The sequence below is a fragment of the Larimichthys crocea genome, unplaced genomic scaffold, assembly GCF_000972845.2.
Source record: "Larimichthys crocea isolate SSNF unplaced genomic scaffold, L_crocea_2.0 scaffold533, whole genome shotgun sequence".
NCBI lineage: Eukaryota > Metazoa > Chordata > Actinopteri > Sciaenidae > Larimichthys > Larimichthys crocea.
The window spans coordinates 96,350-111,752 of record NW_020856972.1 but is presented as its reverse complement, the minus strand read 5'-3'; the positions used below and the strand labels follow the sequence as shown (position 1 = coordinate 111,752).

General features: G+C 42.7%; 1 protein-coding gene across 2 annotated transcripts in view; it reads right to left on the bottom strand.

Moving 5' to 3' along the window:
- The window catches only part of ap1s1 (adaptor related protein complex 1 subunit sigma 1), a 34,986-nt gene that overhangs the window by 18,019 nt on the left and 1,564 nt on the right, over positions 1–15,403 (bottom strand). For both annotated transcript variants that reach the window (XM_027276729.1, XM_019267634.2), the window contains one exon: positions 1,779–1,957. In XM_027276729.1, the coding sequence (XP_027132530.1) occupies positions 1,779–1,957 (179 nt within the window). The remainder of the gene's footprint in view (positions 1–1,778; positions 1,958–15,403) is intronic.

Below are 15,403 nucleotides of genomic sequence, written 5' to 3'. Positions count from 1 at the left end.
CCGATGATCCACGCCGTCGCCACATATTTTAAGGTCTTCAGAAACCTGTGGTTGACGTCATTCATGCACTGTACATTATTTATACTGTCATTCATTAGAATGAGTGTGCTGGATTTGATGGCATTTTGCAGTGTAGTTGCTGATTGCAACCTCCTCACCTAATTACCTTCTTTCTAATGTAAAGGAGAAACTATAGTGGCTGCAAAATGCACAGAATGTGAACTAATGTGAAATGTGAACCGTGAACCTAACTAGAGCCAGTGTTCAGTCAGTGTTTGTCCACTCTAGGCTCCTGTAGAAACATGGCAGTCCAACATTTGGAAGAGGTCCTGCGGTGTTTGTAGATGTAAAAGACTCATTCTACGGTAACAAAAACATAATGAATCTTATTATACACTAATGAGTTTTCCATGTTATATTCCATGTGTGCCATATTCTGTAAATCTATGTACATTTAAGTTAATATCTGGTCCAGCATGCAGCACTATGACTACCCACAGAATAATAATACACCTTGTACACAGTAGGTCTTTGTTTGAGGTGTCCTCTTATATGAACTCATACAAGCTTCCCACTGGAAAATCGACCATTAAATAAAACAATCAACAATCTAACTAAAGGCTAATGCCTAAAACATGTTACCTTGGTTACTGTAGCTATCAATACGTTTCCAATTTTGATTTGAGGTTGTGAAGAATGTCAGCTGACATTAGTATTTCAGATGTTATGAAACTGAATAGCTGCACTATTTTCCAAAGTCCAACATTTACAATCATCTTCTAGCTTTTTTGCAGTGGCTGAAACAATTCAAGGTTGGACAGAGAATTCTTCATCTGTGGGCCAACTTGTACCAAGCAAACTTCTCACTGAAACTTGGAATGTGAGTAAATGTGGGACAGGAAGCAATGGCATGTAGTCAGAAATGGTACATACGGTTTTGGTGCAGCACTAACTATTGAGTTTCCTTTCTATTGGCTGAACACTGAAAAAAATTATCCATCAATACATTATCAGCCACAGAAAAAAAAACTACTGCATTAATTCATCACTAGGGCTGGGCGATATGGACCAAAAGTCATATCTCGAAATTTTTTAGCTGAATGGCGATACTCAACTTTTTTTTTTTTTGTGGCCAGATAATTTCATACATCTATTATTAATGGCCCGCCAGTAAATTGCACTCCCACCACTCATACTACAAATCCCACAATGCACTGCAACAGCTGACACACAGGTCAAGACCTGTGGACCACCTCTAACCCTGTGCTGCGGTTATTTATTGTTTTAATCAGTGGTCCAGTGTTGACAACTTAGCGATTTTGTTGCTATACTATATGGTCTTGTGCTATATCGCGCTTGAAAATATATATTGATATTGATTAAAATATCGATATATCGCCCAGCCCTACTCATCACCACAGTTAAAATGAATGAATGTATCATATGCATAGCCTAGAGCTCTTGGCTGAAGCTTACATTCAGCCTGTCATGTTAAATAAAACAATAGAGGTGAGTGCTCACAGCTCATTAACATTAATTTCATAAGTTGGCAAATTATCTGAATGAACTCTTGTGTGGTTAATGTGCTCTCTGTGAGCCAGTCTTGGAATAAACACATATTTACACAGCCCTATTTGGCTGGGTGATTAATAGCACTTTCTTCTTTAGTCTGACAAACTCAGAACACATATTTATTTTGACTTTACACAGACTTCATGTGGTCACTTTCAGCTGCCCAGCAGAGATGAGTGCATCAGTTTGTGATGTATTGTTTTTACCTTTTATATACAATCTTGAGGTCCCTCCATTCTAGAAAGCTGCACATCTTTGGTTTGCGGGCGAGCACTATCTGCATCAGCTCCCTGACCATCTTCTTCTTGTCGCGCTCGGCTGTGGCTGTGTACCACTTCTGCAGCCGCAGCTTCCCCTGCCGGCTGAACAGCAGCATGAAACGCATCTGCACAGAGACAGAGAGCAGAAAGCATTAGTGACAGGTGTTTAACACACACACACACACACACACACACACACACACACACACACACACACATATATACATATACATATATACATATGTGTATATATGTGTATGATATGTATGCTAAAAATTATAGCCTGACCGATTTATCGGCGGCCAATATTAGGCATTTTCCAAATTATCGGTATCATTTATCATTTTTTAACATTTATAATGGTCGATAAATTAATATTTTAAAAAACGGACGAAACACCCTTAAACCATGTTATGAGCGTTGCCGTTGCATATTTTGTCCACCAGAGTGCACTCTACAACATCCCTGTTGGCAACACTTTAGAATGCCACAAACCCTACAACCAGCTGATCCAACCACAAACCCTACAACCAGCTGATCCAACCACAAACCCTACAACCAGATGATCCAACCACAAAACCTACAACCAACTGATCCAACCACAAAACCTACAACCAACTGATCCAACCACAAAACCTACAACCAGCCAGAGTCGGGCAGAGAGAACAAGTTATCCATGACTGAGATCATCGGTGAAGTGTGTTCATGGTAAGCTAGCAACTGTCATGAGACATACATTGCTTGAATAACAATTAAAAGAACATCCCCATCAGTTCTCCAAACTCAAATAAGCATGACAAAATTCATGACTACCATGTCCAGTTTTGCTGCTGTTACGTGTAAGCCGAGAGAAATTTAGCTAGTATGTTAGTTGTTACAGTATAGCTGACTGACTGTTGGTTTTACTCTTGACAATGTAACTGAAGATGTATTTCTTTAATAACGTGACAGTTATACCAATAAGACGTATCGTCTCTCCCCGGCCCGTTATTTGGAAAAACTATGGATCATTTGCAGCAGCATATGACGTTATTCACTGCTAAATTATGGCTTATCATAGACTTTAGCTAACCACAAAGCTAGCTAATGCCATGACTATCAGTGGAAGACCGCTAACATTAATAAGCTTGGAAACCACAACAAACTTATTCTGCCTAAATAAAGCAATGATTACTGTATTCATAACTAACATATCTGTGGTTACAGACATTGTAAAAACATGTTTGTTTGAATTTTGTGTTTCTGATATAGTTTATTTTTAAACAGCATTATCCTATTATTTTAGCAAGGACTCTGGAGGAGTATCTGTTTATGTTTTGTTTTCTGGAATTTCTTTTTTAAATAAATAAATAAATAAATATTATTCAGTATTTCTCTCTTTCTCAAAATATTCAAGTTGAAAATAAATTTTGGCTACAAATATGTACTTTACAGCTGTTTTGCAATGTTTAAAGCATTAAATCAATAAAATAAATATATTTTATGGAACATTAAATCATTAAATCAATAAAATAAATATATTTTATGGAACATTAAATAACATATGGAACATTAAATGTATCCAAATTAAACTACGGATCCAGCTGCTCTGCAAATTCTCTATATTTATAGAACAAAATAAATATAATAATAAGCATAAGCATCAATACGCAATAAGCATCTTCTTGAAACCCTCACCCTCGACTGTATTAATGGGTTGCATATCTTTAGCTAAGAAATGGCAATGGCAGCTGTTAGGCCCCGTTTACACGTACACAGGTATTTTAAAAAACTGAGACATTTCCCTTCGTTTGTACCTATCTTTTACACGCAAACGGTGAATTCGCCTCTGAAAACGAATCAAGTTTTAGGCAGCTGATGCGCCAAAAGTGCGACCAATGTTTACCTTTTGCTATGACGATAATCATTGAAGCAAGCGGCCCATAGGCTTGGCGTAGTTATTATGGCGCTCGATGGCGTATTTATGCGGGTTGATGTAAACAAAAACTTTTTTGAAAACGATGCTATGTGCACGATGTTATTTTGGAAAACGATGGGAGGGAAATATTCGTTTCTCATCATACCCGGCTATGTGTAAACGTAGCCTAATGTCTTGTGCTTCTCCGAATTTGTCGGATAAGGAGTCGCATTAAACAATGTGTCTGTGATCGATGACTGAGTTTGCGTTGACGTCTTGCTGGTTGTGGCACTGGCTTTGTCTTTTTGTTTCTTTATTAATTCGTCGTGAGTAACTTTGTGCTTTTGTTTGAGATGGTTGAATAAATTTGTAGTGTTACCAACAGGAGCAGCTATTACCTTGTAGCAAATCTTGCACATTATGTGCTGCTGCTTCTCATCGGATTCTTCTCATTCGCTTTCAACCTCACTCAATGTTTTTGAACACCTACGACACCTACCCACACCAACGACACACCTCCTCACTCTTCAGCTGCATAAGGGAGTACGAGCTATCCTGTGAGTCAGCGGGGGCCGTGTGAAATGGAATGTATTGCGCATGTAAAATTATCAAATTAATGTAGAATAAACACAGAGAAAGTATATTTAAATTCATTCATTTTATTGGCTTAAGGTGCACATATGCACAGTGCAAATAGAAAAAAGCCAGAATGAGGAAATATACTGAGGAGTGCCACACTCCTGTAGTGTAGACTGGGTGTTTTGCTTTGAGGTGATATGTTAAAGTCGTGTTACTTTTGTGGAATTTAAATTCGGCTTTGCAAACTGTGCAAATTACCTTGTTTTTGTCCAACGAGCCGTCAGGCAACTTTTTAAAATGAAATGTTCCCCCTAAAAGTCCGTCCTTATCCATCTTTCCGCCATAGACTCTCCTTTAGTTAGGATAGATCGTAGACATATATACATAGACTCTCCTTTAGTTAGGATAGATCATAGACCAGTGGTTCTTAACCTTGTTGGAGGTACCGAACCCCACCAGTTTCATATGCTCATTCACCGAACCCTTCTTTAGTAAAAAATAAAATATGATTTTTTTACTGGTGCACAAAATGAACCGTGCATTAACATCACCTTGTTCAAATAACAAAACCAACACAGTGCATGAACTCACAACAACTTACCTCAGTGTGACTTCTGCTGTTGCCTTTGAGAGACCAGTTCAGATATGCGTGGCTTCACCTTGGCAAGTGCCAGCCTCATGTCATTTTCACAGCAAAGTCTGTTCCTTTTCTTAGTTTTTATGTCCAGCATCCTCGAAAACGATTGCTCACAAAGATATGTTGTAACAAATGGTATAAAAAATTCCAGGGCTGAGGCTCCACCGAACCCCTGAGACCGACTCACCGAACCCCTAGGGTTCGATCGAACCCAGGTTAAGAACCACTGTCATAGACATATATACATAGACTCTCCTTTAGTTAGGATAGATCATAGACATACACATAGACGCCTCATTGAGCAGGTTGGTCCGTTGCTGCGATACGTTACCGCGTCCGCCATATTGGATGTGGCAGATCTGCCCGTAAACTAATACAAGCAGGGCCGGTTTTAGCTGTGGGCAATGTGGGCAACCGTGCAGGGCGCAGTCTCAGTGAGGGCTTTAAGTTAATGCCTCTTATACACCCATTAACACACACACTAATATATCTGGGAAACAAAGCTCTACTTTGCCACATCCAAAATGGCGGCCGCCACCGGAAGTAAACAAAACCGCGTTAATTGCGTTAATTTTTTTTTACGCGTTAATTCTTTAAAATTAATCGACAAAATTAACGCGTTAATTTTGACAGCACTAATATATATATATTTTAATCACCAAATATTTCTAGCAGTATCAGCCTTAAAAATCCCATATCGGTTGGGCTCTACTGAAAATTCTTGAAAACATTACACAAGACAAGACTTGGTTTCCCAGTGATCCACTGGTTTCTTTACACACAAACAAACTTATGTACATTCATTCTTTCACAGCAGTCTTTCTCCTCTGGCTTAGTGCACGTTGTTTCTGGTAAACTTTATACTAAAGTTGTCACGATACCAAAATGAGTAACCACAATACTATACCAGACGGTACCAGTATCACGGTTCCGGGTATTATTGCGATACTGCGGCCTTTTTTTATTATTATTATTTTTATGAACTGTAATGTATCTGTACAAGTTCTAAATACTTATTAATTACTCATAATGTTGTTTGGTGCATGACAAACATAATACTGGTGAAGTAAGAATTCGACTGAAACAAGTTTGAAACAACGAGTTTGGTTTTTTGAGCAAAATTAGTGTTGCCACTGACTCGCCGGACATCACGAGTAACAGGCAAACTGCCAATCATTCAGCAGCTGTGTAGTTTGGTTGCGGTTCCATGTTGGTTTGTTTACAAGGGAAACCGGGAGGAGAGTAGAGGCGGCCGCTATGTAGCGGAAACTGGCACCGGTAGTTTAGTAATCCACGGTAGTACCGTCATGTAAAATTTCTAGTATAGTAGTCCTCAGTCGTCGCTGGCGCACCTTGGCTGCCGCACCGTCTCCGGCAAAGTGTTCGTTAAAGTTTTTGTCTCTCGAACTACGCCTCACCTCACCAGATTGCCTGGATCAGCAGTTTTCCAACTCCCAATACTCCTAACTATCAGAACAAACCTGTTCACTGTTGTCTTCACCGGCCTCCCACCTGTTGTGAAGACCGACGTCCTGCTAGCTCCTGCTAGCCTCGGGACTCCCGGGACTTACTCTTGGCACAGCTTCGTCGCCCACCACCGGGGTGCCCATTCCTGCGGACTCTCCCTGCTATTTCCTCTACCAGCCCGAGCCCATCTGCCCGTCCTCCCGGGATCTTTCCGTCCCGGTGTGGTCGGTTCTTCCGGGCTTTGGCTGGTCCTCTCCGCTGGCCACCACCACATCGGGCCGACAACATTGTCTCTTCACCAGGACCACCCGGCTAGCAGGCTGGTGGCCCCTCTCCTCATCATTGGATTACTGTTTGCCTGCTGCGGTTATGCTGTGGATTATCCCGTGGATGCTCCTGGGGTACGCGTCACCTCTCCTTCCACAGACACCCGGCTCCTGGTCACAAGCTAGCCCTAGCTCTGTGCTAGCGCTCCACACCTGGATCATGCCGCCGCTGTACTCCACCTCCGACCTCCACTCACTCAACAACCACATGCGCCCGGACTGCATCAACATCCTCAGAGAAACTGGTCTACTTCGCCGTCCTCCACACAGAGGCTCTGGTCGTATGTTTAACTACAACTTTTCAACTCCTGGCTCTATCCCATCCATCTGGTCCTGCTCACGAACCGCAACTTCCTCATTACGTCATCACAACAAACGACAGGTGCACCTATCAAACCTCCGCCCCCTTCCTCAGTCCTCACAACCTGTCATGAAGCAACGTCACCTGAAACTGGCTCTGCTCAACACCCGCTCACTCAACAATAAAAGTCTCATTCTGAATGAATTCATAACTGACAATAACCTAGATTTCCTCTGTATTACTGAAACCTGGCACAAACCTCTGGACTACTTTTCACTCAACCAGACCACACCCGCCGGATACACCTATATGGACAAACCCCGACCTGAGGGGCGGGGAGGTGGTGTAGCAGCATTCTACAGAAAGGACATTAAAACATCCACCATCTCCAGCCCTGCTGCTCCCTCCTTTGAGCATCTCACTTTCAAACTCTCTGGTCCCACTCCTCTGGTCACTGCCATCATCTACCGCCCTCCCAAACCAAACCCCTCCTTTCCCTCTGATTTTTCAGACTTCCTCACCCAGTTATCTGCCATCTCACCTTCCGTTCTTCTTCTGGGAGATTTCAACATCCACCTCAACACTGACTGCAAATCTGCCACTGAATTTCGGGAACTGCTACACTTCTTCAACTTCACTCAGCACGTCAACTTTCCCACCCACAGTCGTGGCCACATCCTGGACCTGGTCTGCTCCACTGGTCTCACCATACATCACCTCTCCAGCTTCAACCTCAACATCCCCGACCACCTGGCAATCATCATGGACATTGACATCCCCATTCCTACTGCTAAGGATAAACGGACTATATCTTTCAGAAACCTCAAATCCATCTCCCCTTCAGCCCTTTCTGCCTCCCTTACTAGTAAAATATCTGCCTCCCCCCCTCCGTTAACTGACAATCCCTCTGACCTCACCAAATACTACAATGAAACACTCTCCTCTTGTCTCAATCAGCTGGCCCCCATCAAATCTAAAACTGTCTCCTTCACCCACTCTGCCCCCTGGTACACTCCTGAACTGCATAAAATGAAATCACGAAAACGACAACTTGAAAGACTCCACAAGAAAACCGGTTTAACTGTCCATCTACAAGCCTATACAGATTACCTTCAGCAGTACAAGGATGCTCTCAATACTGCCCGGTCAACTTACTACTCCCACCTCATACACTCTGGCTCCACCAACCCCAAGGCTCTGTTTTCTACGATAAATAAACTCCTCAAGCCTAGCAACAACACCTCCAACTCATTCACCACTGACAAATGCAACTCCTTTCTTTCATTTTTCCAAACAAAAATAAACACCATTTATAAAGACTTGTCCTCCTCTCCTGCCCCCACGGCCTGCACTCCTTCACCTGCTGCACCCCTCCTCACCTCTCAGTCTCTGTCCCAGTTCTCTCCCATGTCACCAGGCGAGCTGCCCAAAACCATGAAAGGCATGAAAACCTCTACCTGTGTCCTGGATCCCATCCCATCCCACCTCATCAAGGACTCTTTACCAGCCATCTCCACACTCATCACAGAAATCATCAACTCCTCCCTCAGGTCTGGCTTAGTTCCCCACTCACTCAAACTGGCTGCTGTCACCCCCATCCTCAAAAAACCTGGACTCAACCCTGACATCATGTCGAACTTCCGGCCCATCTCCAATCTCCCCTTTCTGTCTAAAATACTGGAGCGTACTGTCGCCACTCAACTCAAAGCCCACCTCTGCTCAAATGACCTGCTCGAACCATTTCAATCTGGTTTCCGTTCTCAACACAGCACCGAAACAGCCCTCCTCAAAGTCACCAATGACATCCTCCTCTGTCTATATATATACATATAAATCAATCAATAAAAAGGTGGTGATAAAATAAATACATTCAAAATAATGTTTTTTTAAATAAAATAAATAAACTGTAAATAAAATTGAAATAAAGTGCAAATGAAACTATATTTGTGCATGGTAGAACCAGAAGAATATTTATATCTGTAACATATGAACAATAACAATAATAACAATTATACAACTTTTTTTTTCTTCAACCTTTTTATCTTCACCTCCTTTACCTTTGCCTTTATCTTCACCTCTTAATGAGACACTTGGGCCTGCCTCTGAGACACAATCAGATCCAGTCTGGGTGGAATGGGGGAAAGGCTCACTCTCAGAGTAGCCTCCAGTGTTGCTCTGAGTCTGTTTCGGGCTTTGGTCTTAGTTGTGGCCAGGATGGAGAATCCTGCAAGACATGAGTACTCCTTTGAGACAGCAACCCAGAAGGAGCCCAGGTCCAGTTTGCCCCACTGCAACTTTAAAGTGCTGTCAGTGGAAACTTCCAGAAGCTGGGATTCCAGATGTGAGGGCAAAGCAACATCATTTGCAGTGGGATCCACAGAAAATGGGTCCAAAATCCACATGTGTCCCTCTCTGGGATCCTCAGGAAAATAGTCATCAAATTTCTCTGCCAGTTGTGAGAGGTGCTGAGAGACTGAGTCACTAATGTTCACCTGAGGGGAGTTTTCCAAAATGTCAGACAAAAGTAGAAACATGTCCATTCTCTTTTCCTGGGCCCTCTTGGTCCACAAAGCAAGTTTCCTCTTGAAAGCTTGAACTTTGTCTGCAACAACAAACATGTTGCTGCCTCTTCCTTGAAGTGAGATGTTCAGCTGGTTCAGTAGTGTAAAAATGTCACAGAGGTAGGCAAGTTGTGCTGTGAACTTTGTGTTGGCATAGTAATGTGAAAGAGGAGATTTTTTCTCAGTGAGAAACGAGAAGACTTCATTCCTCAGTTCAAACAAACGCTTGAGGACCAGTCCTCTTGAGAGCCACCTCACTTCACTGTGATAGAGCAGCTGGATGTGATCTGCTTCCATGTCCTCATAAAGCTTAGCAAAACATCTGGAGTTCACAGCATTGTTTTTAATAAAGTTGATGGTTTTCACACTTACATCCATCACCCCGTGGAACTCTGGTGACATATTTTTTGCTGCAAGGCTTTCACGGTGGAGAAAACAGTGTGTCCATTTAGCTTCTGGTGCACGATCGAGTATCTGTCTGATGACACCGTGATGCTTGCCAGTCATTGACGCTGCACCGTCACTGCACACCCCGACACAGTTCTGCCAGTCCAGGCCATTCTCACTGAAGTAGTTATCAATGCAGCGAAAACATTCCTGAGCCGTAGTTCGTGTTGGTAGCTCTCCACAAAACAGTATGTCTTCGTGCAAACTACTGTCCCAGCGATAGCGAACAAAAACCAACAGCAGCGCAGCATTCGTGACATCAGTGGACTCGTCAAGTTGCAAAGAGAAAAATGGGCTACTTTTTACTCTTTCAATGAGTTGTTGCTGTATGTCTGAGGCCATGTCCGCGATACGGTGACTCACAGTGTCGTTTGAGAGTGGGATGGTCAGCAGCTTCTTTGCAGCGGCCTCTCCGATCATCTCACGGCACATATCAACAGCAGCAGGCAGAACCAACTCCTCCGCTATGGTGAATGCTTTCTTACTTTGTGCCACACGTCTGGCTACGAGGTAGCTAGCTTTCAGTGCACTTTTGGAGTTGCCAGTCAGTGACACGATCGATCTTTTCTGCATCTGCAGCCCATCTTCTTTTCTCTTGAAAAATTCCACCGGCTTTCCCACAAGCGTCGGGTGCTTGGTCTCTAGGTGTCGCTGTAGTTTTGACGGCTTAAGTGCTTCGTTAGACAGTGTTAACCCACACTCCACACACTGGGCTCTCGGCACTGCCTCGCTACCTCCGTTTACGAAGCCGTACTTAATAAAGTCGGGATTGTACTTGCGAAAAAATTTACTTTTTGGCGCGGGGTCGTCTTCATTTTTTCGTTTTAAATATTTCTCCATCTTGTTCGTTTACAGCTAGCTGAGTGCCTTATTCTCCTTATTTATGGAGCTGGTTAAAGTAACAACTGACTGATGCATTAGCGCCTCTACATGGTCGGGAGTTGTTATTGCGTCCCGCGGCCCTCGCGGCCCACACATACAAAACAGATTTTTTTTTGCGGCCCACTAGGTGGCGCTCGGGGCCCAAGTTTGGGCCGCGGCCCTATGGTTAAGAATCACTGCTCTATGGCACACCATCCAAAACTTTAAAAAAACTACAGTACATCCAAAACTCTGCTGCTCGTCTGCTCACCCACACCCGCACCCGTGATCACATCACTCCAGTCCTCCAGAAACTCCACTGGCTCCCAGTTCCACAGCGTATTCAGTTCAAAATCCTCCTCCTCACACACAAAGCCCTCCATAACCAGGCCCCTTCCTACCTCACTGACTTGCTCCATCGCCACAATCCATCCCGCAGCCTCCGTTCATCTGATGCAAACCTCCTGACTCCTCCATCTAGGACCAAGCACCGAACCTGGGGCGACAGAGCCTTCTCTGCAGCTGCCCCCTCCCTCTGGAACTCTCTCCCCAAACACATCCGTGACTGTACTGACCTGCCCACCTTCAAATCACTAACAAAAACACACCTTTTTAAAATTGCTTTTAATGTTTAATGTCTAATGTGTTTTAGTGGTACCATCTTATTGTTTTGATGATTTAATGTTCTTCTCTGTAAAGTGTCTTTGAGTACCCTGAAAAGCGCTTTCAAATAAAAATGTATTAAATGTCTCCGTTTTTAAAAATACCCGTGTACGTGTAAACAGGGCCTTACTCTTGTCTTGGCTTCTTGCTCACTCACTCTCTGGTCAGAGCCAGAGAGCAGGCACACTGCTCCAGTTTGATCCCACAGACTCTCCTACTCGGGAACTTGTTGGGTAGTGAGGAGAGTCATCATTTCACCTTTACTGCCACAAGAACACTTTACATCTGCTCCAATCGCATTACAATGTATCTGCCCTGAACACAGCACCCTTATTTTTTTTTTTGTCTCCGCTCGTAACGTCCGTAACATAGCCTAGATGTTGTTGATTTGGTAAACAGTGACCATAGGCTAAATGGCGTAAAGCGTAAATGGAAAGAATTACGGGCGAATCAAGTATGAAATAAGTCAAGTATGTTTGGTTTTAATAAAGTTTGCAGTATAAGCTTACGAAACCATCAAACATATATTTAGGCATTCCATGAAAGACTTTATTCGCAAGGAGGCTAAGCCAGTTTTTATTGTTTTTTGGCATTGGCTACGGCCCACAGTAGCCTGTGTTCCAGATTAGGAATAAAGTACAGCAAAACCAGTTGCTTCGTAGCTTCATTGTTCCGGGTCACTACAATATTCTTTCCATTTATGCCATTTAGCCTATGGAATGGACGAAAATGAAAAGGAGTCATTCATGTTCATGAGCACATTCAAATCACAAGGCTACTGTATAGTATACAGTAGTTAAACCAGCTGCATTTTCCGCTCTGTGATTTGTGACACTGGGAGACCAAAAAGCCCGTCAAGTGCAAACAATGAGAATGCTAATGAGGGGTTTGTATGGTTTACCTGGCCTAAAGTGTGCACTACAGTAAATACCTGCATAACAAAAGGCTTCCAAAACGCTCGTCTCTGCAGCTCTATGTCGAGCACAACAACAACAAGCCCTCCCCTCCAAATAAACTGTTAATAAAAAAAAACCTCTCGCTTGTATCGGCAGGTCTGACACACAGGCCTGGCAGCTCAGTGACGTCTGAGGGACCTTTTTTTGTAACTTTTTTAAGGGTTAGTTTGTTGTTTACATGCAGATAAGCGAGAGAGAGGCGCGAGCACAAGAGAAGAGACGCTCCTGTAATTATGTAAAGACTAGTGGTGGCCATAGATTAATCACGCCAATCGAACAGCTGATCAGCTGTTCCCCGGAGTAAACAAAGCTGTCAGCTGTCCAGGTGGAAGCGGCATTTAGAAAACAACACCAAGAAAAACCACGACAAAAACACGACAAAAGCACAAAACTCTCTAAATTGCTAAAGAGATCAGGACTCCACGGAGTTACAGTGAAGAAAACAAAAACGAACAGAAGAGAAAAAAGTCAAAAAGTAAAAAAAGCAACCTGAGAGGCTGGAACAGCTTTGCGAATAGATTAATGGTGATATTTTTTTTATCGCCCGATAAGAGTCTCACGTTAACGCAGCATGTTAACACCGATAACGGCCCACCACGAGTAAAGACAGAAAAGCCTAGATGTTGTTGATTTGGTAAATGGTGACAAGTTAGATATAAACACCTTAAATTTAATTTCAATTCATGAACACGCTCAAATCATACGGCCACTGTATAGTATGCAGTAGTCAAACCAGCTGCATTTTCCACTCTGTGATCTGTGACACTGGGAGACCAAAAAGCCCATTACTGTAAATGCAAACAAAAGATTGAGCAACGAGAATGCTAATGCGGTGTGTAAGCTACGTCATCCCCAGGTAGAACAACTGTAAAAAAGTTCTGTGAGAGAAGCACAGAACTCCACCCATTCATGTAATTACCCTGTAATTACATGAATGGGTGGAGTTACAGTAAAAAATAGACACGCCCAGGAGAAGGAGGGGGGTCACTCCGGCCACAGAACTTGGCAGGCAGTTGGCTGGAAGTCAGCTGGAAGACGGCTGCCATTCAGCTGGCTTTCAGCTTGAACGGGAACTTCTGAGTTGCTACTACTGTAAACACACACATGTGACTGTGTGTGCTTCTGGAGGTACACTACTCTGTGCATCAGAAACAAAAACAGACTGTGACATGAAGGCTGCTGTCCCACTCGCCTGGTGTTTGTGGTCACAGGGGTTAGCACAGATGACTGTGATTGGTTTAAACAATTTGATTTCCTCCTATATCTGAATGACGTTTCTCCAGCACTAAAATAAAATATCTACATTTACAAATTACAAATCTGAAAGAAAAAACAGGATCAAATAAAAATGTTCACTATCGTGACATTTGCTGAATATTGCTGAAAGTATGATGTTAAAGTCCGTGTAAAGTCAAAATTATTTTGTGTTCTGTGTTAGTTTATCAGACTAAAGAAGAAAGTGTTATAACCATCCAGCCAAATTTGAATGATTAAATTAATATCAACAAGTTTATGAAATTAGGTGTCAAAATCAGGTAAAAATGAATTCTCAGCTCCAGGACTGTGAGGGCGTGTCCCCTGAATGCACTGAAGCCACGCCCGCTTGGCGGAATATGCTAGTTTTCTGTTATTGATCGCCGCATGGCGTCAACGTGATCTTGTTGAAAAGTGGTGAAACAGTTTGAACCTCTAACTTCACATTTCACTAATATATCGTTCAAAGTCTTTTCACATGTTTTCAGCAACTATTTTCCAAAACATTTATTGTGTTTTGAAAGAAAACATGGAATTGCCTTTACGCAGACTTTAAATAATGGCTTTGCTTTGTATCAAGTTTTTTTCAAAGTCTGCAGTCCTCATCAGGTCTGTCATCAATCCTTATCCTTTAGTTTCAGCCCTCATTTTAAACATTTCAGTGGAGACATGTTGCACAACGGAGAATATCAAACTAAACGTCCTTCACAACTCTCAAAACTAGTCATGTGACCTCTTTTTTTCCCCCTCAGTGTCATACCTCATCCTGTCTAATATGGTCATGGAGACTCTCGATGAACCACTACAACCTGCAAGATGAGAGTCATGTGACCAACGGGAATTGACTAACAAGCTAATCTATCTACATATTTCAATAGGAAGTCATTACTGGAAATAATGTTTGTTACTACCGATTAGTGCAATCTTTCCTACAGAACATTTCATTCTGAACAGCGTTTCTCAGTCTTCAGTTGAGTGGCAGAGCCAAAGATCTGAGAAAATGTATTTGATAACAGAAGCAAATCATTCTTAAAAGGATCTTTAATGTGCAATGATCAACAAGTTTCTGCCAGAGCAATAAACATGTTGGAAACTTGTGAGCTAGCTAGTTGCAGGTTAATCACAGCACCCTCAGCAGTCTGTCGAGAGTCTCCCACAACATCTGCACAAGGCTGAGGTAAGGTTAAAATCAAGAGTAGGCCTAAACCCATGACGCCCATCACTAACAAAAAGCTTGGTGTGATATTCTCTGCATACACAAACATCATGTACTGCAGCTGGAGGACACACACAGTGAACTTACACACTGATGACAGTCTGTTATACAGGTGGACTTCATACAGAAATATCAACACACACTGTACTGCCGTGACTCTCAGACGATTACAGCTACAAGTCACACACACTAACACCAATCTACTGCACCACCTACCAGTTATGTTTACTTACATGTGCCTGTTAGCAGTCTTAGCCTCTTTGTGGTCTTTATGACACAGACATGTGGGCGGTGTGGTTCCTGTTTGTTTAACAGCAGCAGGATACGTGGAAGGAGGATGAACACGTGGATTTGTTCTGTGCAAAAACTGACTGACTGACCAAAGATACTGTTCAACAGACTGCCC